The 27,352-nt window shown below is 42.8% G+C and overlaps 1 protein-coding gene across 1 annotated transcript; it reads left to right on the forward strand.

Annotated features, from left to right (window-relative positions):
* The first annotated feature begins 23,706 nt into the window (after positions 1-23,706).
* On the forward strand, positions 23,707-27,118 carry LOC119310027 (adoMet-dependent rRNA methyltransferase spb1-like). Its single transcript, XM_037585896.1, has 11 exons — positions 23,707-24,210; positions 24,303-24,350; positions 24,444-24,605; positions 24,709-24,731; positions 25,349-25,493; positions 25,579-25,640; positions 25,778-25,961; positions 26,049-26,138; positions 26,378-26,493; positions 26,609-26,687; positions 26,907-27,118. Exons 1-11 carry the CDS (start codon positions 23,707-23,709, stop codon positions 27,012-27,014), a joined length of 1,521 nt encoding a protein of 506 aa, XP_037441793.1. The 3' UTR covers positions 27,015-27,118.
* The last annotated feature ends 234 nt before the right edge of the window (positions 27,119-27,352 follow it).

Here is a 27,352-nt window from a genome sequence, read left to right on the forward strand (position 1 = left end):
GCGGTGACAGCCTCTCCCCATCTCTAATAAGCAGCAGAAGAGACCAATTAGTATTTAGGAGCATATCTAGACATGAAAGAAAACTAAGAAAAAAAGCAATGCATTTGTGCTCAACAACATCAACAACACTTAATTAATTTGGTAGGTTAGTTGGCAATGGCAATTGGCACCCCTCAAAACTAGGGATTTCTTTAGACGTGAAAGAAAACTGAAAATGTTGAAAAAAGAGCATAGTGATCTAAAAATAGGGGGGAAACACACTTCTTCTTCCTCCTCTTTAATTATCTTCTTCTTCTTCTTCTTCTTCTTCTTCTTCTTGGTTGTTAATTCCTAAGGTGGCAGCAACTCTGGTTGGCAATATATAGTTGAAGTTACCAAGAGATTGTTATCACTTTCCGCAGCAAATTGGTGTCAACGGTACCAAAAACATACTTATTTGTAATTATGAATTCACTTCACATAAATCCAATATTGTCTCGGTTGATATTGGTTCAAGTTTTGTCTTAACTACACAAATATGTACTACATTTCCAGGCATATAAGGTATAATATCCTTATGAGCTATTCTACTGGATAATAACATTATTAGCCATTAGATCTTCGACAAAATTAGGGTGCATCTTTGGTTCACAAGATTCTCAAAATGTTAGGATATAAAAAAACAGAATTCGAATGGTGTGTTATCTTGAATCTTGTAGAAATAGGAAACCGTAGAAAATTGGTTCAGTGCTCCTTTGAATTAACGAAGTTCATAGGAATTTGAATGATTTGTATCCTTTGGAAAAAAATCTACTCAAGATTTTGATTCATAGGATTAGAATCCTTATGAAAAATGCTATAGTTTTTGAACTATTGGTCTGAGAATTTGCTGAGAAGGTGCATTTCAGGATGGTGGGGTAAGTTTTGAGGATAGAAATGCTATATTTTTTGAATTATTGCTTTGAGAATTTGCTAGACAGGTCTTAATCTCTCAAAACAAAAAAAACTCAAATGTTGCCTATCGGATCTTATGTCGTTTGCCCTTGAGAATTTGCTACTTTCTTTTTGCAGGATAACATCCGATCCGATCTATTCATATTCAATCATAACAGTATAAGGCTCTCTGCTCTAAACCTAAACTAAAGTAAACCTAAACTAAACCAAACCTAAAGTAAACCTAAACTATACTTAAAATACAAAAACAAAAAATAGAAAAAAATACAAGAGGTCTCACCGGGTGGAGGAGGGGTGGCGCCGGAGGGGTGGGGCGGTCGCGGTAGTGGAGGAGAGGGGCGCCGGGGCATCCGGGTGGAGGAGGGGGCACCGGATCGGCGGAGCGCCGCAGTGGTGGAGAAGAGGGGCGCCGGGGCTGCCGGGTGGAGGAGGGGGCGCCAAAGCGGCGGGGCGGCCGAGGTGGCGGACCAGAAAGGCGTCGGGGTTGCTGCTACGTTTTGAGATAGAGTTGGTTTTCTCTGAAGAGGAGAGGGTGATGCAGCAAGTGTAGCGTAAGTATTTCCCTCAGTTTTTGAGAACCAAGATATCAATCCAGTAGGAGGCTCCTCAAAAGTCCCACGCACCTACACAAACAAACTGAGAACTCGCAACCAACGCAATAAAGGGGTTGTCACATCCCTTCACGGCCACTTGCAAAAGTGAGATCTGATAGAGATAGTATGATAAGATAAATATATTTTTGGTATTTTATAGTATAGATGCAAGAAAGTAAAGATGCAAATAAAAGAAGATTGAAAGCAAATATGAAAAGAGATAGACCCGGGGGCCATAGGTTTCACTAGAGGCTTCTCTCGAGAGCATAAGTATTACGGTGGGTGAACAAATTACTGTCAAACAATTAATAGAAAAGCGAATAATTATGACGTTATCTAGGCATGATCATGTATATAGGCATCACATCCAAAACAAGTAGACCGACTCCTGCCTGCATCTACTACTATTACTCCACACATCGACCGCTATCCAGCATGCATCTAGAGTATTAAGTTCATAAGAATGGAGTAACGCATTAAGCAAGATGATATGATGTATAGGGATAAACTCATGCAATATGATATAAACCCCATCTTGTTATCCTCGATGGCAACAATACAATACGTGTCAACCCTTTCTGTCACTGGGTAAGAACACCGCAAGATTGAACCCAAAGCTAAGCACTTCTCCCATGGCAAGAAAGATCAATCTAGTAGGCCAAACCAAACCGATAATTCGAAGAGACTTGCAAAGATAACTCAGTCATACATAAAAGAATTCAGAGAAGGTTCAATTAATAACCATAGATAAATCTGAACATCAACCCACAATTCATCGGATCTTGACAAACACACCGCAAAAAGATATTACATCGAATAGATCTCCACAAGAGAGGGGGAGAACATTGTATTGAGATCCAAAAATAGAGAAGAAGCCATCTAGCTAATAACTATGGACCCGTAGGTCTGAGGTAAACTACTCACAACTCATAGGAGGGGCAAGGATGTTGATGTAGAGGCCCTCCATGGTCGATTCCCCCTCCGGCAGAGTGCCGGCGAAGGCTCCAAGATGGGATCTCTCGGATATAGAAGGTTACGGCGGTGGAAATTGTGTTTCGTGGTGCCCCTGGATGTTTTTGGGGTCCGTAGGTATATATAGGAGGAAGAAGTACGTCGGTGGACGCCCGAGGGGCCCACGAGACAGGGGCACGCCCTATAGGGGGGGCGCCCTCCTATCTCGTGGGGCCCTCGGAGCTTTCTTGACTTGCACTCCAGGCTCTCCGGATCAGATTTGTTCCAAAAATAACGCTCCCGAAGGTTTCATTCCGTTTGGACTCCGTTTGATATTCATTTTCTTCGAAATGCTGAAATAGGCAAAAAAACAGCAATATGGGTTGGGCCTCCGATTAGTAGGTTAGTCCCAAAAATGATATAAATATGTAGAATAAAGCCCATAAGCATCCAAAACAGGTAATATAATAGCATGGAACAATCAAAAATTATAGATACATTGGAGACGTATCAAGCATCCCCAAGCTTAATTCCTGCTTGTCCTCGAGTAGGTAAATGATAAAAAGAGAATTTTTGATGTGGAATGCTACCTAGCATAATTCATAATGTAATTTTCTTTCATTGTGGCATGAATGTTCAGATCCAAGTAATAGAAAATAAAAGTTCATATTGATATAAGAAATAGTAATACTTCAGGCATACGAAGCAACTAATCATGTCTTCTCAAAATAGCATGGCCAAAAGAAGTTATCCCTACAAAATCATATAGTCTGGCTATGCTCTATCTTCATCACACAAAGTATTTAATCATGCACAACCCCGACGATGAGCCAAGCAATTGTTTCATACTTTAATAATCTCAAACTCTTTCAACTTTCACGCAATACATGAGCGTGAGCCATGGACATAGCACTATATGTGGAATAGAATGGTGGTTGTGGAGAAAAAAAAGGAGAAGATAGTCTCACATCAACTAGGCGTATCAACGGGCTATAGAGATGCCCATTAATAGATATCAATGTGAGTGAGTAGGGATTGCCATGCAACAGATGCACTAGAGCTATAAATATATGAAAGCTCAACAAAAGAAAACTAGTGGGGTGCATCCAACTTGCTTGCTCACGAAGACCTAGGGCATTTTTGAGGAAGCCCATCATTGGAATATACAAGCCAAGTTCTATAATGAAAAATTCCCACTAGTAAATGAAAGTGACAACATATGAGACTCTCTATCATGAAGATCATGGTGCTATTTGAAGCACAAGTGTGGAAAAAGAGATAGTAGCATTGTCCCTTCTCTCTTTTTCTCTCATTTTTTTATTGGGCCTTTTCTCCTTTTTTTGGCCACCTTTTTTTATATTTCGTCCGGAGTCTCATCCCGACTTATGGGGGAATCATAGTCTCCATCATCCTTTCCTCACTGGGACAATGCTCTAATAATGATGATCATCACACTTTTATTTTTCTTACAATTCAACAATTACAACTCGATACTTAATACAAAATATGACTCTATATGAATGCCTCCGGCGGTGTACCGGGATATGCGATGAATCAAGAGCGACATGTATGAAAATTATGAAGGTGGCCTTGCCACAAATACAATGTCAACTACATGTTCATGCAAAAAGCAATATGACAAAAGTAATGTGTGTCATATAAACGGAACGGTGGAAAGTTGCATGGCAATATATCTCGGAATGGCTATGGAAATGTCATAATAGGTAGGTATGGTGGCTGTTTTGAGGAAGGAGTAAGGTGGGTGTATGGTACCGGCGAAAGTTGCACGATACAAGAGAGGCTAGCAATAATGGAGGGGTGAAAGGAGTGCGTATAATCCATGGACTCAACATTAATCAAAAGAACTCATATACTTGTTGTAAAAATTTAGAAGTCATAAAAAACCAAAGCACTACACGCATGATCCTAGGGGGATAGATTGGTAGGAAAAGACCATCGCTCGTACCCGACTGCCACTCATAAGGAAGACAATCAATAAATAAAATTGTGCTGCAACTTCATCACAAAGCGGTTCACCATACGTGCATGCTACGGGAATCACAAACTTCAACACAAGCATTCTTTAAATCCATAATCACCCAACTAGCATGACTTTAATATTACTACCTCCATATCTCAAAACAATTATCAAGCATCAAATTGATCATAGCATCCAATTCACTTTCTATGATAGTTTTTATTATACCCAACTTGGATGCTCATCATTCTAGGACCAAATTAAAACCATAGCAAATACAATGCTGTTCTAAGAGACTCTCAAAATAATATAAGTGAAGCATGAGAGACTAGAAATTTCTATAAAATTAATCCACCACCATGCTCTAAAAGATATAAGCGAAGCACTAGAGCAAAAACTATCAAGCTCAAAAGATATAAGTGAAGCACAAAGAGTATTCTAGCAAATTCTAATAAAATAGGCTTCTCCAAAAAGGTGTGTTACAGAAAGGATGATTGTGGTAAACTAACAAGCAAAGACCAATATAATACATGACGCTCCAAGCAAAACACATAGCATGTAGCGAATAAAAATATAGCTCCAAGTAAAGTTACCAATGAACGAAGACGAAAGAGGGGATGCCTTCCTGGGGCATCCCCAAGCTTAGGCTTTTGGATATTATTGAATAACTTGGGGTTCCATAAGCATCCCCAAGCTTTGTCTCTTGCCACTCTTTGTTCCGTAGTCCATAAAAGCTTTACCCAAAACTTGAAAACTTCACAACACAAAACTCAACAGGAAATCTTATAAGCTCTGTTAGTGAAAGAAAACAAAACCACCACATAAGGTACTGCAATGAAATCATTCTTTATTTATTTTGGTGTTAAACCTACTGTATTCCAACTTCCTTATGGTTTATAAACTAATTTATTAGCCATAGATGCATTGAAATAAGCAAACAACACACGAAAAACAGAATCTGTCAAAAACAGAACAGTCTGTAGCAATCTGTAACTAACGCAAACTTCTGAAACTCTAAAAATCCTACCAAAATAGGACATACTGGAAAAAAAATTATTGATCAGCAACAAAAAGAATCAATACAAAAGCTCTTTTCTGTGATTTATTGAATTTTTTCTCGTGAGCGCAAAGTTTCTGTTTTTCAGCAGAATCAAATCAACCATCATCATAGTTTATCCTATAGGTTCTACTTGGCACAAACACTAAACAAAAGATAAAAACACATCTAAACATAAAATAGAAACAAAATTTAACACTAAACAGTAACAAAAACAAAGAACATAAAGAAAATTGGGTTGCCTCCCAACTAGCGCTATCGTTTAACGCCCCTAGCTAGGCATAAAAGCAAGGATAGATCTAACGAGTGCCATCTTTGGCACTTGATTCATAAGTAGCAAGAGAGGATCTCCTTTCTATGGCATTCATCTTTCTATTCAGGTTAAGAACATTGCCATTAATGGATGAAGTAAGATTAAGCACGTTACGGAAATTTGCATCTAAGCTAGACTTCATTTCTTTGATAATTTCATTTTGATAAAAGCACAAGAGAGTAGTTGATTCAACTTTATCATTTAAAGGGTGCCCAAATATGGTTTTCATTTTTCATAGGTATCTATAGCATCCCCTTCAAGAAAACCTTCTTCAAAAATAGAATCCAGAACGTGTTTGAAAGAAGCGGGCAAGCCAACATAGAAACTTTTTAAGTAAACCTCAATTTGATATTGTGGCACATAACTAGCCCGAATCCTTAATAACCTATCCCAAGCATCTTTTAAACATTCATCAAGCAAATAGCGAAAGATTCCGAAGTCATCATCATCAAAATCATCTAAATTCTCATTGGTGATCCCGGTGGGTCTTTCCGTAGCATCATTGTTTATGAGCTTAGAAAGGATAGAGGGGTTATCCAAGGCACTAGAACTCGGGAGAAATCCCTTAGTTCTTTTTTATTCGGCCATGGCAACGGGAAGGCAAACAAAAAGGCGGAGAGGAGAACGGGAAAGAGAGGGCGAATAAAACGACAAGGGTGAAGCGGGGGAGAGGAAAACGAGAGGCAAATGGCAAATAATGTAAATGCGAGGGAGATGAGTTTGTGATGGGTACTTGGTATGTCTTGACTTGAGCGAAGACCTCCCGGGCAACGGTGCCAGAAATCCTTCTTGCTACGTCTTGACCTAGCCTTGGTTTTCCCCGAAGAGGAGAGGGTGATGTAGCAAGTGTAGCGTAAGTATTTCCCTCAGTTTTTGAGAACCAAGGTATTAATCCAGTAGGAGGCTCCTCAAAAGTCCCACGCACCTACACAAACAAACTGAGAACTCGCAACCAACGCAATAAAGGGGTTGTCAATCCCTTCACGGCCACTTGCGGAAGTGAGATCTGATAGAGATAGTATGATAAGATAAATATATTTTTGGTATTTTATAATATAGATGAAAGAAAGTAAAGATGCAAATAAAAGTAGATTGAAAGCAAATATGATAAGAGATAGACCCGTGGGCCATAGGTTTCACTAGAGGCTTCTCTCGAGAGCATAAGTATTAGGGTGGGTGAACAAATTACGGTCGAGCAATTGATAGAAAAGCGAATAATTATGACGTTATCTAGGCATGGTCATGTATATAGGCATCACATCCAAAACAAGTAGAACGACTCCTGCCTGCATCTACTACTATTACTCCACGCATCGAATGCTATCCAGCATGCATCTAGAGTATTAAGTTCATAAGAACGGAGTAACGCATTAAGCAAGATGATATGATGTAGAGGGATAAATTCATGCAATATGATATAAACCCCATCTTGTTATCCTCGATGGCAACAATACAATACGTGTCTTGCAACCCTTTCTGTCACTGGGTAAGAACACCGCAAGATTGAAACCAAAGCTAAGCACTTCTCCCATAGCAAGAAAGATCAATCTAGTAGGCCAAACCAAACCGATAATTCGAAGAGACTTGCAAAGATAACTCAATCATACATAAAAGAATTCAGAGAAGGTTCAATTAATAACCATAGACAAATCTGAACATAAACCCACAATTCATCGGATCTTGACAAACACACTGCAAAAAGAGATTACATCGAATATATCTCCACAAGAGAGGGGGAGAACATTGTATTGAGATCCAAAAAGAGAGAAGAAGCCATCTAGCTAATAACTATGGACCCGTAGGTCTGAGGTAAACTACTCACAACTCATAGGAGGGGCAAGGATGTTGATGTAGAGGCCCTTCGTGCTCGATTCCCCCTCCAGCAGAGTGCTGGTGAAGGCTCCAAGATGGGATCTCGCGGATCCAGAATGTTACGATGGTGGAAATTGTGTTTCGTGGTGCCCCTGGATGTTTTTGGGGTCCGTAGGTATATATAGGAGGAAGAAGTACGTCCGTGGACGCCCGAGGGGCCCACGAGATAGGGGGGCGCGCCCTCCTATCTCGTGGGATCCTCAGAGCTTTCTTGACTTGCACTCCAGGCTCTCCGGATCAAACGGATCAAATTTGTTCCAAAAATAACGCTCCCGAAGGTTTCATTCCGTTTGGACTCCGTTTGATATTCCTTTTCTTCGAAATACTGAAATAGGCAAAAAAAAACAGCAATATGGGTTGGGCCTCCGGTTAGTAGGTTAGTCCCAAAAATGATATAAATATGTAGAATAAATCCCATAAGCATCCAAAACAGGTAATATAATAGCATGGAACAATCAAAAATTATAGATACGTTGGAGACGTATCAGTCGCCTGGTGGAGGAGGGGGTGCCACAGCGATGCGGGTGGCGTGGGGCGGCGGCGGCTCGGGCACGGAGCGGGCCGGGGCGGCGCGGCGCGACGACGGGGATGGAGCGGGGCGGGGATGGGGGTCACCGGGGCTGCTGGGGTGGCGCGGCGACGGGATGGAGCGGGGCGGCGGTGGCACGGGGGCGGGGTAGCGGTGGCTCGAGCGCGGGCGGAGAGAGAGAGGGGACAGATAGAGATGTGGGGCGCGGGCGGGCGTTGATGGATTTTAGTTAGGGCACGGTTCTTTGCCGTCTGCTAGCAGATGGCAAAGATTCTAGCTAACGGACGTTAGTTTGGCCACTTTCTTTGCCGTCAGCTAGCGGACGGCAAAGAAAGTGTCCATTAGGTGTTACTCGTTAGTGGTCCACCCTCAGTATTTTCCTTCCGCTAGCGAACGACAAAGGTTTGGCTGACGGCAAACATGATCTTTGCCGTCAGCAGGATCTTTGCCGTCAGCTTCTATTAAGTTGAGGGCAAAGACCTTCTTTGCCGCCAGCTAGCAGACGGCAAAGATCTGGCTGACGGCAAAGATCCTGATTCTAGTAGTGTATAGTTCGTCGTGCCGAGACACCACGTGATCATCGGGTGTGATAAGCTCTACGTTCACATACAACGGGTGCAAGCCAGTTTTGCACATGCAGAATACTCGGGCTAAACTTGACGAGCCTAGCATATGCAGATATGGCCTCGGAACACTAAGACCGAAAGGTTGAACTTGAATCATACAGTAGATATGATCAGCATAGAGATGTTCACCATGGAAAACTACTCCATCTCACGTGATGATCAGACATGGTTTAGTTGATACGGATCACATAATCGTTTAGATGACTAGAGGGATGTCTATCTAAGTGGGAGTTCTTAAGTAATATGATTAATTGAACTTTAATTTATCATGAACTTAGTCCTAATAGTATTTTGTAAATTATGTTGTAGGTCAATAGCTCACATTGTAGCTTCCCTATGTTTTTTATATGTTCCTAGAGAAAACTAAGTTGAAAGATGATAGTAGCAATGATTCGGACTGGGTCCGTGATCTGAGGTTTATCCTCATTGCTACACAGAAGAATTATGTCCTTGATGCACCGCTAGGTGACAGACCTATTGCAGGAGCAGATGCAGACGTTATGAACGTTTGGCTAGCTCAATATGATGACTACTTGATAGTTTAGTGCACCATGCTTTACGACTTAGAACCGGGACTTCAAAAATGTTTTGAACGCCACGGAACATATGAGATGTTCCAAGAGCTGAAATTTGTATTTCAGATTCATGCCCGTGTCAAGAGGTATGAGACCTCTCGCAAGTACTTCGCCTAAAAGATGGAGGAGAATTTCTCAGCTAGTGAGCATGTTCTCAGAATGTCTGGGTAATACAATCACTTGAATCAAGTGGGAGTTAATCTTCCAGATAAGATAAGTGATTGACAGAGATCTCTAGTCACCATCACCAAGTTACTGAATTTCATGATGAACTATAGTATGAAAAGGATGACGAAAACGATTCGAGCTCTTCGTGATGCTGAAATCGACGAATGTAGAAATCAAGAAAGAGCATCAAGTGTTGATGATTAAACAAGATCACTAGTTTCAAGAAAAGGGCAAAGGGAAAGAAAGGGAACTTCAAGTAGAATGGCAAGAAATTTGTCACTCCCGGGAAGAAGCCCAAAGCTAGACCCAAGCCTGAAACTAAGTGCTTCTACTGCAAAGGAAATGGTCACTAGAAGCGGAACTGCCCCAAATATTTGGTGGATAAGAAGGATGGCAAAGTGAACAAAGGTATATTTAATATACATGTTATTGATTTGTACCTTACTAGTGTTCATAGCAGCCCCTGGTTATTTGATACTTGTTCGATTCCTAAGATTAGTAACTCGAAACAGGAGTTACAAGTTGAGGGTGAAGTGACGATGTGTGTTGGAAGTGGTTCCAAGATTAGTACGACCATCATCGCCCACTCCTTATACTTTTGGGGTTAGTGTTGAACCTAAATAAATATTATTTGGTGTTTGCGTTGAGCACAAATATGATTAGATAATGTTTATTGCAATACGGTTATTCATTTAAGACAAAGGATAATTGTTATTCTGTTTACATGAATAAAACCTTCTATGGTTTTTTTAAAATCAAGGGAGAGGCTCCCACTGACTTTTGTATTACTCACAATAGAACAGTTACATGTGTGTTACAATGGGTTTTAGGGTCCCCCGGCCGTAAGGGTTGCACAAAACAAAGACTATTGGCCCAAACTTACAATGTAATCAGAGAGAAAAGGATGGAGTTTCTCTGGACAGTTATGTACTACCAGCTCCAACAGATTTTTGAACCTAGCTAGCCATGCCACGAAGGAGTGTGGAATCCCCCTGAAATGTTGGTTGTTTCTCTCCATCCATAGGCTCCAAGCAGCAAGCAAAAAAATATCCATGAACAGGGGTCGACGCCAGCTATCTCTCCCCCATGCAAGATGGCTAACCTGTTGGTTCCTCCCGGCCAGGACATCCCAACCTTACTCCAGCATCGCTGCCTGAAGGGGCACGTGAAGAAGAGGTGCTCCACAGTTTCCTCGGGGGGGGTTCTGACAGAACATGCAAGCATAATTATCCCCGGCTACAGCAAAATGTCGCCGCCTCAGCATGTTCCTGGTGTTCAAGCGATCGACCAGGAGCAGCCACCCGAACAGTTTGAACTTGATCGGGCTTTTGGAATTCCAAAGCCAACATAACACCTCATCAGCCACCACCTGCCTGAAACAGTGGTTGTAGTACTTTTTAGAAGAAAAACGCCCTAGATCACAGACCCAAGTGTCGGCACAGTCACTGTCCAGTCTGACGTGCGTAGACCCACGCTGAATCTCTCTGATCTCCTCCCTGGCCTGGATCGAAAGAGGCAGGCTGAAGATCATGGCCGGGTCAGTGGTCCTGACAACCTTGGCAATGGAGTCATCCTCGTTCAGGGCAAAGGAGAAGGCTCATGGATACATGTCCATCAGCGTGGAGTCATTGTCACCAAACTAGACATCTTTCCAAAACAAAGAGCTAGAACCATCCCCGGGGATGACCTTGGTGATCCCCCGAAAGGTCCCACTGAGCTGCATCACGTCTTTCCACCAGAAGGAACCCACCAATTCAGCGGCATGTGATACCTTATTTGTGTAATATGCATCCCAGACTAGCTGAACCCAGGGTACATCCTCACGATTGTAGAACTTGAACAAGTACTTTAGGAGGAGCACGGCATTTTGCGTCTTGATATCAATAACACCAAGGCCACCACAACGTTTAGGTCGACAAACGAGCTCCCAGGAAGCAAGGGAGTTGGTTTTGACCCCATCATCAGAGTTTTTCGCCCAAAGGCAGTATCGGCGTAGTTTGTCAAGATGCTCAATCACTTTGGGGTGCAGCTTGATCATACACATCGCATAGATCAGCATGGAGGTCACCACCGAATTGACCAGAGTCAACTTGGCCCCCGACGACATCAGCGATAAGGCGGTGGAAGTTTTCCTCTCAACCGATTGCACCAACGGCATGAGATCCAGAACACTCGGCCTCATTGTTCCCATGGGGAGACCGAGGTAAGTGAATGACAAGGTGCCAACAGAGCAGCCAAAGACCTCTGCTAACTCACTAGCATGTTGGTGGTCGACGTTAATGGGTATGAGGGTTGATTTATGGAAGTTGATCTTGAGCCCCACTGAAATTGCATAATCCTCCAAGATAAGTTTCATGCGGGCGGCCTGTCTAGGACAAGCTTGCATAACCAAGATTGTGTCGTCAGCGTATTGCACCACCGGGAAGTCACCTGCATTTTCACGAGGAATAGGAAGCTCTAGTAGGCCCTGGGCGTAAGCGTCGTTGATTGCAGCCTGGAGCAGGTCAGCTGCAAGAACAAAGATCAGTGGCGAGAGAGGGTCACCCTACTGTACGCCACATTTGCATTGAAATTTCCGACCGGGAACACCATTCAAGAGGACAGACGAAACTCCCGAACCAAAGATCGTTTCCATTCAACATAACCACTTTTCATCAAATCCCATGTGCTTCATGATTTCCAACATGGGGGCATGTTCAATCGTATCAAAGGCCTTGGCAAAGTCAAGCTTAAGCAAGATAATCTCACTCGCAGATGAGTGGCACTGATGAATATATTCGTACGACCACGCAAGACAATCCTGAATGGTCCCCCCCTTGATAAAACCATATTGATTCCTGTGGATGATATTGAGAATAACTTTCTGCAGTCGGTTAGCCAGGATCTTTGTAATGATTTTCAGACAACAATTCAGTAGGGTAATTGGTCTAAAATCATTAGCCGTTTCCGGAGAGGATATTTTTGGAATCAGGGTGATGTATCCCTCACTAATGCTAGTGATATCTAGCCCACCTGCATGGAAAGCGTGACACAGGTCGTAAAAATCCGACTTGATGATTTGCCAGCAGTTCTTAAGAAAACAACCATTGAAACCATCCGGGCCGGGGGCTCTGTCATTAGGCATTTCCTTAATAACAGCATCTATCTCTTCAATAGAGAAGGGCGCACTTAGTTGGTCCAACCCATCAATCCGGCGGATTATCCTAGAGAGATCAAACCGCATGCTGGTGGGTTTAGAATAACCTAAGCGTTCCTTGTATGTATTGAATAGAACCCCCTCCTTGCCAACATGGTCATGGATTTCCACCTCACCAACTCTAAGCATGGCAATAGCATTGTGCCTATATCTCTCTGTGGCCAGCGATTGGAAGAGCTTAGTGTTCTCATCAGCAAATCGAAGTACCCGATAGTACATCTCTTCCTCCAATATTCATTCTGGTACTTGAGCAGGACCTGCAAGTGGGTTTTCAAAATCTTCCTGAAGTTTGACTCCTGGACATATAAAGGTCATTTATCCTCAAGAGTGTCCATGATAGCCAGAGCCTCATTACTATTTTGAATCATAATTTTAAGTTTTGAGACACCCTTGCTCCATCGCTTAAGATCATATCTCAGGGTTTTAAGCTTTTTGCATATGCGAGTTGCGGCATTGGGTGCGTGACATGCTTTAGACCATGAGCTAGCAACAATCTCCATGAACCCATTATGATTAATCCAAAAATTCTCAAACCGAAAGAGCTTGGACCGGGGGATACTCGATTCAATTGTGACCACGCACGGGATGTGGTCGGACACCGGCTTCCCCAGAGGTAGGACCATCGTGTTTGGATATGATGTAGTCCAACAAGATGATGTGAAGAACCAACCAACTGTTCCAGCAGAGGATCATCTTGCATATTGCTCCAGGTATATGCCCGGCCTTCCACAGGTAATTCCATAAGCGACTGTGCACGGATGAGCTCATTACAACAGCATGTCCACAGCATCACCCCCAGGTTTGTTTCTATTATTAGTGGATCGAATAAAATTAAAATCACCAAGAATCAGCCAGTTTTCATCATCAGGAATATTCAGGTCAAAGAGCCAATTTGTGAAGTCCACTCAACGCTGGCCAGAACAGGGGCCATAGACATTGATCAGATTCCACGAATCGTTCGATTGTGTGGCAACAAAAGAAATCCCCACCGCAAAAGAATCCACATACCAAGGTGTGCCCATAAACACAGAACTATTCCAAATGATAATGATACCACCCGAGGCACCCACTGATGGTGCAAAAACAAATTTATCGAAACGCTTGGGGCAGAAAGTTTTAGCAAAAGCAAGATCGAAGGATTCACGTTTAGTTTCCTGGATACATAGCACAGAACAGCCGCTAGTATCGATCGCATTCCTAATAGCCAAAAATTTTGCATCAGAGTTTATGCCTCTGATGTTCCATGAGAGCACGTTCCATGATTTATTCATGAGAAAAGAAGACTTCAGTCTTCAGCAACCACCGACGAGTGCTTGTCATCCAGCAGCTTCTCGTGGGAGAGGGCTTCCGGAGCAATTCCACAATTGCTTCCCATCTGTTGAAGATCTTCGATCGGCGTTGGGGGGGGGGGCAAGCAGCAGCCAAAGAAACAGCAGTGACAAAAGGAGTCTCGCGTGGTTTCACCCTTGACTTGGAACGCTTAGTGTTGGAAGCATGGTTGATTTTGAATCCATCATACTTGTTGGATCTAGTACTCCGTCTGACAGCAGCGGTGTCCAAAGGCACTAACACATTGCGATGTGGTGGAGCATTGAACACAGAGGAGGATGCAATCACCTGAAGTGCATTAGGCTGGTCTGACGGAGGCACTAACTGAGATTCCACATCTGCTGAGACAAGCTGCGTGATCGCCTTGAGGCCAGGAGAATGATCAGGCAAATCCCAGTCCGCAGCAGATAACCGAGCCCTGGTTTCAGAACGCAACAAAGACGATGGAATAACAACTGTTCCCCACTGAAATGTGGTAGCAAAGATCGTGGAGAGGACATCAGGTTCAGGTGTCATACATTCAATCCAGGCTGCAACCGCGGTATTAAGATGGTTCTGAATTATCTTGAAGGGGTTGAGGGGCAGGATCACTGGAGCAGTACCCTGGAAGGTGATAGCTGGTGTGTGTATGCGCTTGAACATCCTCCCGATCCAAAGCAGAAACTCATGATCAGCAGCAACTTGAAGATAAACAGTGCTTCCTCCGGCTCTGACGAACTCCATTCTAGCCACAGGATTGCCATTCACAAATCCGTCGGCCAAAGCTTCCACCGCCTGAAACTGAGAGTCAGATGACCAAATATCAGACAGGTTGTCATGCACATTATGCTCCGGATCCACACCATCCATGAGTGACGGTCCATCATACTGAAAGAATGTCCTGAAACTGAACCCAGTATATGGTGGAGGGATCACATGCCACACCCCCCACACATTCTCCTAAACTTCTTGAGCAGGTTCAGGGGCGTTCCAGGCAGCCTCATTCAGAGCATCTTGAGCAGCCATCTCATCAATTCGCGCTTGCTGCATGAGGGTGTAGTAAGGAAGCTGGTACGGATGTGGAGATGCATTCAGGAGCGGTGGGACATCCTCATTACCAACTAAATTTGGGATAATGTTTCTACCATTCAGAACATAAACAAGCAACGACCACGAGCGGGCAAGACCTGGCAGTAAACCAACCCTGGTAATCACAAGACTGTGTGGCACCTCGGCAACATCTTTGATATGGCATTTGACAAGGATTCTAGCCTTGTTCTGGCCCGGACGGGGCCAGACTAGCAGCTTTCCAAAGTTAGAAACAGCCTTGTGAACGTAATGTTCAGTTTGATAATCCATTGGAAAAGCAAGAAACATAACCCAAACTTCATATTCGAAAGCAGGCATGCGCATATTGATACTCTCGTCATGCCTAACTAGGGAGAAGGTGGAATCATCAGTCAAATCATGTGGTCCTTCTCTAATGGCAGCATCTCTACTTTCCATATCCGCAAACACCACACAGCCGATACCCAACGGGTAAACAAAGTCATCAAGCAGTTCATACTCTAAATCCCCAATAATAATGCGGCAGACCTCGGCTAACCAGAACTCCTTCTGATGATCAGGAACCGGAGGGTGGACAGAAACGATGGCGTACCTATCATGGTTCAGAGGCGGATCATCCACCACCATGACATGACGCTGGACGCGGTGAGCAGGCCCACGATCAAAGGTCGATCCATCCGGAGCAAAGGCGAACGGGCTCACTGGGAAGTTCGCCATGGTTGAGGGAGCTGGGGACTGCGCCTGCTTGAGAGAGTTCGTCTGAGGAGGAGGTGTGGTATTCTTGCTCAAGGTCGAAGGAGAGAAGAATCAAGATGTTGGAGGCGTGGGTGTGGAACTCGAGGAGGGCGTCGGCTCACCCGATTGGGGTTTTTGGCAGGCAGAATTGACTACACCCTAACCAGGTAGGCGTATCGTCAAGCAATGAGGGTTGGCCACGTCCGCGGGGTGCGGGATTATCTGTTTCCGTTTCCAAATCCAACGACCATGCGAATCCCTATTAACACGGGCCATACCAACCTCCATAGAGTTACCAACCACAGACTCATCCACAGCAACCCGAGGCAAGATCCTCTCTGATTGAGTTAGATGTTTTCGTTTCTAGGCCCAACGAGGGAAAAAAGTACAAGCCTTGGGCTTTCGTGACTTGTGGCCCAGACGAAAGCAGAGAGGGCAGCGTTGAAGCCCAGGACAGAGCCTAGTCATATGGTCAAACGCAGAACAAGCATTACATGGAAAACCCAAAGGATTCGGGCCCACCTTGCATGGCACATGCTCATGATCATCAATACGTGGAGCAGAACAAGTGCAGACTCCAGAATCATCCCCACAGCATTGACAAAAAACTCCAGTGCAGGATTCGTCAGCATGACCAAGACGATCACAGAGGGAGCAATGCAAAAGCCTTTTGTAAATATATTCTTTGGTTGGGACTGACGATACTTGGACCATAAGCTTAACGCTATCATTATCATATCCGGCCTGCCAGCCATCCAAAATAGAAAGTAGAGTATCATCCGGGATTAAATCCCACAGACCCACAATATATTGTTCACCACGAAAAGAAGGCAACCATCCAGGAATATCGAAAGAAATAGGTAAAGATATTGAACCAATCCGAAAAGAATCCGGAGAAACCGGATTAAAGAAACTTCCAAAGGAGATCTGATCTGAGGGCTCGTCGGAATGAAAGTCCGTCGGCGGCGGAATGAAACCCAATTTCAGCAGTACTGGGATAGACGCGGGATCCAAGGGCATCTTACTCTGAGTAGAAAGCCATTTATATTTGATAGCCGGACCCGGTGAGGAAGCCAAACCAGTCAACTCAGAATCAGCATGCCATGAGGGGAGCCGGGGACGTGAACCCATACTACGATGAAGATGAAAGTGACAGACAAAGTCCGGCCAAATACGGTCCCTTAATCCAAAAATGAAATGCCCCACACGATTTGAGGCCACTGAGAACCGAAAATGGCGATCACCCAAACGCATGACATTGAAACCATCACTAAGACCTCCAATACATGACTGAAGGGCCAAACCCACCGAATCCACTAAGAGGGGAAAAGACGCCGAGGAGAAGGAGACTTCAAGGAAGAATTCCTTAGAGCCGTGGTTGGGGACGAAGTGGACCGTAGATCCAAACCTTGCATGCACCTGTGCCCCAACCTTGAGGCTGGGGGAGAAATCCCAGTGGAGGAGGCCGTCCATTGGGTTCGTCAGAAGGAGATCCTAGGGTTAAACCCTAGAATCGCCATGGGAGTCGCCTGAGGTGGGAGGAGAAAACCTTCTATGGTCATACACCCAATGCTGATGGTTTATTGAATCTCGATCGTAATGATACACATATTCATAATATTGATGCCAAAAGATGCCAAAAGATTATTTGTGGCACTACTATTTGGGTCATATCGGTGTAAAGTGCATGAAGAAACTCCATAAAGATGGACTTATGGAATCACTTGATTATGAATCATTTGATACTTGTGAACCATGCCTTATGGGCAAGATGACTAAAACTCTGTTCTCCAGAACAATGGAACGAGCTAATGACTTATTGGAAATGACATATACCGATGTATGCAATCCGACGAATGTTGAGGCTTGTGGCGGGTATCATTATTTTCTGACCTTCACTGATGATTTGAGCAGATATGGGTATATCTACTTAATGAAACACAAGTCTGAAACATTTGAAAAGTTCAAAGAATTTCAGAGTGAAGTGGAGAATCATCGTAACAAGAGAATAAAGTTTCTACGATCTGATCGTGGAGGTGAATATTTGAGCTACGAGTTTGCCCTTCATTTAAAACAACGTGGAATATTTTCACAGCTCACGCCACGTGGAACACCACAACGTAGTGGTGTGTCCGAATGTCGTAACCGTAGTTTATTAGATATGGTGCGATCTATGATGTCTCTTACCGATTTACCACTATCGTTTTGGGGTTATGCATTAGAGACAACTACATTCACTTTAAATAGGGCACCATCAAAATCCATTGAGACGATACCGTATGAACTATGGTTTGGCAATGAACCTAAGCTGTCGTTTCTTAAAATTTGTGGCTGCGATGCTTATGTGAAAAAGCTTCAACCTGATAAGCTCGAGACCAAATCGGAGAAATGTGTCTTCATAGGATACCCAAAAGAAACTGTTGGGTACACCTTCTATCACAGATCCGAAGGCAAGATATTCGTTGCTAAGAATGGATCCTTTCTAGAGAAGGAGTTTCTCTTGAATGAAGTGAGTGGGAGGAAAGTAGAACTTGATGAGGTAATTGTACCTTCTCCCGAATTGGAAAGTAGTTCATCACAGAAACCAGTTCTAGTGATTCCTACACCAATTAGTGGGGAAGCTAATGATGATGATCATGAAACTTCAGATCAAGTTACTACCGAACCTCGTGGGTCAACAAGAGTATGGTCCGCACCAGAGTGGTACGGTAATCCTATTCTGGAAGTCATGTTACTAGAACATGATGAACCTACGAACTATGAGGAAGCGATGATGACCCCAGATTCCGTGAAATGGCTTGAGGCCATGAAATATGAGATGGGATCCATGTATGAGAACAAAGTGTGGACATTGGTGGACTTGCACAATGATCAGAAAGTCATAGAAAATAAATGGATCTTCAAGAGGAAGACGGACGCTGATAGTAGTGTTACTATCTACAAAGCTCGACTTGTCGCAAAAGGTTTTTGAAAAGTTCAAGGTTTTGACTACAATGAGATTTTCTCAACTATAGCGATGCTTAAATCTGTCCGAATCATGTTAGTGGTTGCCATATTTTATGAAATCTAGCAAATGGATGTCAAAACTGCATTCCTTAAATGGATATTTCTTAAAGAAGAGTTGTATATGATGCAATCAGAAGGTTTTGTCAATCCTAAAGGTACAAACAAGGTGTGCAAGCTCCAGCGATCCATCTATGGACTGGTGCAAGCATCTCAGAGTTGGAATATACGCTTTGATGAGTTGATCAAAGCATATAGTTTTATACAGACTTGCGGTGAAGCATGTATTTACAAGAAAGTGAGTGGGAGCACTACAACCTTTCCGATAAGTATATGTGAATGGCATATTGTTAATCGAAAATGATGTAGAATTTTTAGGAAAGCATAAAGGAGAGTTTGAAAGGAGATTTTCAAAGAAAGATCTCGGTGAAGCTGCTTACATATTGGGCATCAAGATCTATAGAGATAGATCAAGACACTTGATAAGATTTTTCATGAGTACATACCTTGACAAGGTTTTGAAAGAGTTCAAAATGGATTAGTCAAAGAAGGAGTTCTTGCTTGTATTACAAGGTGTAAAGTTGAGTAAGACTCAAAGCCCGACCATGGCAGAAGATAAAAAGAGAATGAAAGTCATTCCCTATGCCTCATTCATAGGTTCTATAAAGTATGCCATGCTATGTACCAGACCAGTTGTGTGCCATGCTATGAGTTTGGCAAGGGGGTACGATAGTGATCCAGGAGTATTCACTGGACAACGGTCAAAGTTATCCTTAGTTACCTAAGAGGACTAAGGAAATATTTCTCGGTTATGGAAGTGATAAAGAGTTCGTCGTAAAGAGTTACGTCGATGCAAGCTTTTACACCGATCCAGATGACTAAGAGGCTCAATCTGGATACATATTGAAAGTGGGAGCAATTAGCTAGACTAGCTCCATGCAGAGCATTGTAGACATAGAATATTTGCAAAATACATACGGCTCTGAATGTGACAGACCCGTTGACTAAACTTCTCTCATGAGCAAAACATGATCACACCTTAGTACTCTTTGGGTGTTAATCACATAGCGATGTGAAGTAGATTATTGACTGTAGTAAACCCTTTGGGTGTTGGTCACATGGCGATGTGAACTATGGGTGTTAATCACATACAGATGTGAACTATTGGTGTTAAATCACATGGCGATGTGAACTAGATTATTGATTCTAGTGCAAGTGGGAGACTGAAGGAAATATGCCCTAGAGGCAATAATAAAGTTGTTATTTATATTTCCTTATATCATGATAAATGTTTATTATTCATGCTAGAATTGTATTAACTGGAAACTTAGTACATGTGTGAATACATAGACAAGACAAAGTGTCCCTAGTATGCCTCTACTTAACTAGCTCGTTAATCAAAGATGGCTATGTTTCCTTACCATAGACATGTGTTGTCATTTGATGAACGAGATCACATCATTAGAAAATGATGTGATGGACAAGACACATCCGTTAGCTTAGCATAATGATTGTTAAGTTTTATTGCTATTGCTTTCTTCATGACTTATACATGTTCCCCTGACTATGAGATTATGCAACTTCCGAATACCGGAGGAACACCTTGTGTGCTTTCAAACGTCACAATGTAACTGGGTGATTATAAAGATGCTCTACAAGTGTCTCCGAAGGTGTTTGTTGGGTTGGCATAGATCGAGATTAGGATTTGTCACTTCGTGTATCGGAGAGGTATCTCTGGGCCCTCTCGATAATGCTCATCACTATAAGCCTTGCAAGCAATGTGACTAATGAGTTAGTTGCGAGAAGAAGCATTACATAATGAGTAAAGAGACTTGCCGGTAATGAGATTGAGCTAGGTATGAAGATACTAACGATCGAATCTCGGGCAAGTAACATACCGATGACAAAGGGAACAACGCATGTTGTTGTGTGGTTTGACCGATAAAGATCTTCGTAGAATATGTGGGAGCCAATATGAGCATCCAAGTTCCGCTATTGGTTATTGATCGGAGATATGTCTCGATCATGTCTACATAGTTCTCGAACCCGTAGGGTCCGCACGCTTAACGTTCGATGACGATTTGTATTATGAGTTATGTGTTTTGGTGACCGAAGTTTGTTCGGAGTCCCGGATGAGATCACGGACGTGACGAGGAGTCTCGAAATGGTCAAGATATAAATATTGTTATATTGGAAGGTTATGTTCGGACACCGGAAAGGTTTCGGAAAGGTTCGGGCATTTTCCGGAGTACCGGGAGGTTACCGAAACCCTCCGGGGGAAATAGTGGGCCTTAATGGGCTTTAGTTGAAAGGAGAGGAGGGTCGCAGGGTGGCCGCACCCCCATGGCAAGTCCGAATTGGACTAGGGAGGGGGCGGCACCCCCCTCTTTCCTTCTCCCTCTCCTACTCCTTCCCTCTCTCCCCCTCTTGGAATAGGGAAGGGGACTCCAACTAGGATTGGGAATCCTAGTTGGACTCCCTCTATAGGCGCGCCCCTCCTTGGTTGGCCTTCTCCTCGTCCCTCCTTTATATACGGGGGCAGGGGGCACCCCAAAGCACAACAGTTGTTCTCTTAGCCGTGTGCGGTTCCCTCCTCTACAGTTTAACACCTCGGTCATATCGTCGTAGTGCTTAGGCTAAACCCTGCGCCGGTAACATCATCAACACCGTCGCCACGCCATTGTGCTGACAGAACTCTCCCTCATCCTCAACTAGATCAAGAGCTCAAGGGACGTCATCGTGTTGAACGTGTGCTGAACATGGAGGTGTCGTACGTTCGGTACTTGGATCGGTTGGATCGTGAAGACGGCCGACTACATCAACCGCGTTACTAAACGCTTCCGCTTTCGGTCTACGAGGGTACATGGACACACTCTCCCGTCTCATTGCTATGCATCTCTTAGAAAGATCTTGCGTGATCATAGGATTTTTTTTGAATTACTACGTTCCCCTACAGTACTTTCATCGAAAAATAAAAAGGGTCACGATAATTAGCGTGTCGGTCTATATTTGGATGTCTGGCGGGAGGTACACGGTAGCATCACTTGACCCAAAGGATATATATAGGCCTTCCTTAGAAGATGTCTTCGGACATAGTACTAATTAGCAATCAATCCGATATGGGTGGTGTCGATCATATCGCACGCACATGAGATGTCCGTGATGGTGTGAGTCATGGAGGCAAGGACAAATCGAAGATGGATGACGGGGTCCGACATGTGCTCCATGAACTCTCGGACGTAGAGTTAGTTTTCTACCTTGCTTGGAATTACTTTTCACCTAAAAGTTTTAAATATATTTTCTCCTGATTTGTAGGCTTGTTTTGTAAGCGAGAGCAAGAACAGTTTGGGTGCCGAGCGCTTTGATAGTCAAAAGTCAAAACGCATCCAGAATAGGGACGTGCAGCGCGACTAAAAAACAACATATATGCCCAACTCAATGGGCTTGTGGAACGAGCAACTTATTTTTTTGTTAAGAAAGCTCTCTTCCACAATAAGACCGCGATGACTATTTCTCTCTCCTACTGATCCTATTGGGAACACCTACTCGTAGGAAATAGTGGGCTGGCCCAACATTGTACCTTAATTTCTATATTTTTTTTCCCTTGCTTGCAGCCTGTTTTTTCTTCAGTATTTTCGGTTTTCCTTTTTCCTATTTCATTCTCCCACTTCACTGTTTATTTCTTTGTTTTTAATGATTTCCATCACTTTTTTCCTTTCACATTTTCATAAAAAATATTTTTATTTTTTCAACACTTATCTACTTTTTTTACGCATAATGTACAATTTTTTACACATAAGGAACATTTTTATTGCATGTGTTTATCATTTTTTTAATACATGGTTAACATTATTTTAATATATGTTTTATTGTCTATGTTTTCTTACACATTGTACATTTGTCTGTATATATCAAACACATTTCTTCATACATGTTTAGCATTTTTCAAATAGATAATTACATTTAAAAAAATAAATGTTTGATGTCTACTTTTTTTCAACATATGTCTACATTTTTTAATAGACATTGTACATACTTGTATACTCCCTCCGTCGAAAAATAAGTGATTGAACTTTGTATTAACTTTGTACATGTTTAACATTTTTATAATATATGATTTCATATATACATTTTGATGTGTAGTTTTTTCTACATATTGTACATTTTTTGTGTACATATGAAATATTTGATTATACGGGTTAAAATTTCAGGAAACATATGTTTTGATGTCCACTTTTTTTTGCACATTGTACAATTTTATATACATTTGAAGTATTTTTATATATGTTTAAAAGTATTTAAATACATGATTAACATTTTCTTCAAATACATTATTTGATCATTATTTTTTCATGCACATTGTACATTTCTCTTGTACGTCAAAAATATTTTTGTTTTCAATAGATGATTTGCATCTGTTTAAAGTGAGATGAATAATTTAGAAACCTAAAAAGGAAAAAAGAAATATGAGAATAAAAAACATAAGAGAAAAAAAGGAACATTGGGCCAGCCAATGAAAGAAGGCGAGCTACCACCGGCATCAATAATAGGAGATCTTCCGCCACACAATGAAAAGCATTAGCTTGGCCTGATGGTTGTACGTGTGTGGCTGTTTCCATGAGACCGCGGCGGTTCGAGTCAGATGACGAATTTTTTTGGAAAAACCCTTCTCCCTTTGATATTAGGTAGAGATAAGGAAAATGTAAAAGGGAACCCAGCGTCCCAGCCTCGCGCCTTCCACGAACGTGTCGCACCCGACAGCCCTAGCTCGAACGCACGGCGGCGGCGGCGAGCGACAGCCATGCCTCCCACGGGTGAACCGAAGGGGAAGAAGCAGCGGCCCAAGGACAAGCACTACCACCTGGCAAAGGAGCGAGGATACCGCAGCCGCGCGGCCTGCAAGCTGCTCCAGCTCGACGACCGCTTCCGGTTCCTCCGGTCGGCGCCAGGGGGGTGGACCCAGCTCGCCGTCAGCCGCGCCACCGTCGGCGCCCTCGTCGTTGGCGTCGACCTCGCGCCCGTCCACCCCATCCGCGGCGCGCGTCTCCTCAAGCAGGGCTTCACCGCTCCCAAGTGCAGCTCCAAAGTGCGCAGGCTCATGGACTCCAGGGGCGTCGCGGCGTTTGACGTCGTCCTCCACGACGGCGATGTCCGGAGTAAAAAGAGAAGAAACCGCTCGGTGTACGACGGAGCTGCCGCATCGCCGGCACAGGAGGAGGCCCTGACCACGCAGTCAGCCCTCGTCATCAACGCCGTCCGGCAGGCCACCATGTTCCTCTCCCCCAGCGGCGCCTTCACCACCAAGGTATATATGAACATATGATCGAAATCACGCATGAGGAATTGGTGTTGGTGTGAAGTCCACATCTCAAATCAGTTAATTTTCCTCTTCTGCAGTTCTTCAGGTGTCAAGATTACCATGCTATCATGTTCTGTCTCAAGCAGGTGCGTTTTGATCACAGTTTGTTTCCATTTAGTAGTCAATAGTCATTGCATACAATTTCATTAATTCATCAAATGAAATGTACCCACTTGCAGCTATTTGAGAGAGTTGAGTTCACTAGACCTTCAGCAAGTCGGCGCAGACCAGCTGAAATTTACCTCGTCTGTCTGAAATATAAATCCCCTGCAAAGATTCAGCCAGAACTTCTTGATTTGAAGCACTTGCACTTGTTGAGTGTGGATGCAGAAAAGAGCAAGGTATTACATTGAAATTTTGATTGTCCCAGTAACCTGCTTGATTTCTGTTCTTTTTTATGTGTTAGCATCCCCTTAATGTTGCAGTTTCTTGGTCGATCTGCAGCGGAAGAGACGGCCTGGAGGCCGGTAGGTATTCCTTCTTAATTACGTCGTCACTGGAGTTTCCCTATCTTGGTAGCTCATCCAGGTTCTATGTGATTGGTGTTGTCAAGGCATCTGTGCATCACCGCAAAATGCTACGGATACACCAATGCTAAGCGCTATACTAGGTTCGAATGTGTGCTATGATTTCATTTGCTATTGGTTGTGTTCGTGTTGTGTACGCGGTAAGTGGGCCACCATTACTCGCCGTACCACTTTCAAAACCATGATTACTAGAAAGTAATTGAACATTATTTTGATGACCATTTTTGCTAACTCTTTTTATGAAGTTAAATAAGCAGTTAAGAATTTAGAATTTGAGCTATAACTTCACACTTGATTCTATATTTTTGTAAGTAGTAAAACGAGATTGGATATATGCATAGGATGCAGAGGCCGGGGGTTATAAAAGCTTTTCTAAAAGAAAATAGCAACTTCACAAAACTTGATGTTAGGCCGGGGATGATCCTCCTTTGAAATCCTAACTTGGTTTTTTGCATTATCGGTAGGATCTACCCGTACAAGGTTTTCATTATTGTCCAGTTTGGTGGGAGAAACACTGACCTAATTTTGCATCCTATATTCCTATGTGATTTATGTAGGAAATGGTGGATGATTGGTCTAGCATCAGATTTTATATGGTCTAACGCCCAGACACCACTTGAGTTTCTTGGTTCTTTTATGGCCATTTCATTTGATGATCCAGCATCTCTGCCTATCAAGATTCATGAGCTTACTACAGAGGAGGTAGTGAAGTAACGCATTGCTTGCCTAGCTTCTCTTCTATCTTATAGCTCTAACCATGGCTGCTTATACTATTTGTGTGTTCCAGGTAATATGGATTTGTGGGGATTTACTTCTGATGGGTAAAAATAGCTTGAAGTATATCCTAAAGTATCTTTCTCCTACTCTTTTTTTTATCTCTCGCAATTTGTTGCTAGATTGTGATTACCCAAACATGTCTATTAGTTAGGCATATTCAGAGGTTGGTTCTGCCAACTTCACATGAAACTAATTTACAATTGTGATAGATGGCGCATGCGCATAAGGAATGCACTTTCATTTTCACAAGTTATACCAACGGCTGACGGTACCGCGATGGGCACGAAGGGCAAAGATGATGACCAACTTTTACGGGAGATGGAGGAACTTATGAGTGTCATTAGTACAAAGGAAAGGAGAGAGAATAAGCGCCAGTCAAAGCGTCAGACAAAGGTATTTCCATTACAAAATATAGATGCTATATTTGCTGCATGTGGCAAATTAATCTGAATTGTGTGCTATTATGTCTCTTCATTCCAGGATAAAGCACATAAGGCAATAAGAATGCAAATTGATGCTACAGAATATTGTTACGGCGACCCTGACTTGTTTTCTGTTAGTGATACCAAGGTATGCTGATGTCTCCGTAGTCCTATCTACCTGTCTTTGCTTTGCACCTCAGAAAAATGCTTCCTGCTCCCAGATTTTTTTTTGTGGTCATTAAATTTCATCATCAGTAGTAAAATACAATTGTAGGAGTAAGTTTGCTTCTGTTATGATTTCTTATTCATCGAATGATTGGCCTATTTAGCTTGTTCTTGTGAACTCAATGATATAAATATATGGCTTTTATGTGTGCTTTATTATAGGGTGGAAAAGAAACTCAAGCTGTTCAGTCTGGAGAAGATGGAGACAGTAAGAATGAAGAAACTCAAACTGATGAGGACTCTGACAAGGCCATAGATTCTGATGAAGAACTGCAGAGGTGAACTTTCAGACGCCCACATCAAAAATAATATCATAAAATGGTCATGAATTCTTACCATTTTCAAAGTTTATTTTAATTCCCATTGATAGGTAATTCTTATCCTTCAAACCAGGTATGAAACTCAACTTGAGGATATGCTCGATGAAGCTTACGAGCGCATAATGGCTACAAGAGGTGGAGGAGTAAAACAAGTAAGTAAACGTGCTAAGTGTATTAATCCCAATGTTGATGCACATTTTTACGAGGTATAATGTCTGAACCTAATTCACATGAATGTTAACTCTTGGTGTCTGAAACCTGGGATTATCCACAGCGTTCAGAGGACTGAATTTGCGTTGCTCTTTTGTCTAGAATTATTAAATTGTTGAAAGTTTGGCGATGATAGATGCTCATATTATGCTATTTAACAGGGTGTTGAAGAATCAGATGATGGTGTGACAGGGATGAAGGTTTGTGATGAAGATCACTATCAGGAGGCCAATCCCCTTTCATCGTCTCTAGGTACAGAGAGAAGCTAACAAAAGAGCAGCTTCGAAATATGTGGTTCAGTCAGGATGTGTTCCCATAATCTGTTTTTACCGAGGCAGTGTTGCGGTGGGCCCTCCCCTAGGTGCGCAATGGCTCGGGTTTAATTCCTAAGGATAAGAGTTTGTATGTCTTAAGGATGGTAGATCAATTTGAGGGTTTCTAGACCTGACTATTGAATGAATGAATAAGGTAACAGAAAGTTACCAGTGATTGCTCTCTTTTTTCTCGTTGCGTCTTAGCTGCATCATCTAACCGTACCACCTCCGGTGTACCCAATCACATGAGTTGATGATCTCTCCCTCATATTGGTAGGGAAGCCTCATGTTTC

The sequence above is a fragment of the Triticum dicoccoides genome, chromosome 5B (assembly GCF_002162155.2).
Source record: "Triticum dicoccoides isolate Atlit2015 ecotype Zavitan chromosome 5B, WEW_v2.0, whole genome shotgun sequence".
Classification (NCBI taxonomy): domain Eukaryota; kingdom Viridiplantae; phylum Streptophyta; class Magnoliopsida; order Poales; family Poaceae; genus Triticum; species Triticum dicoccoides.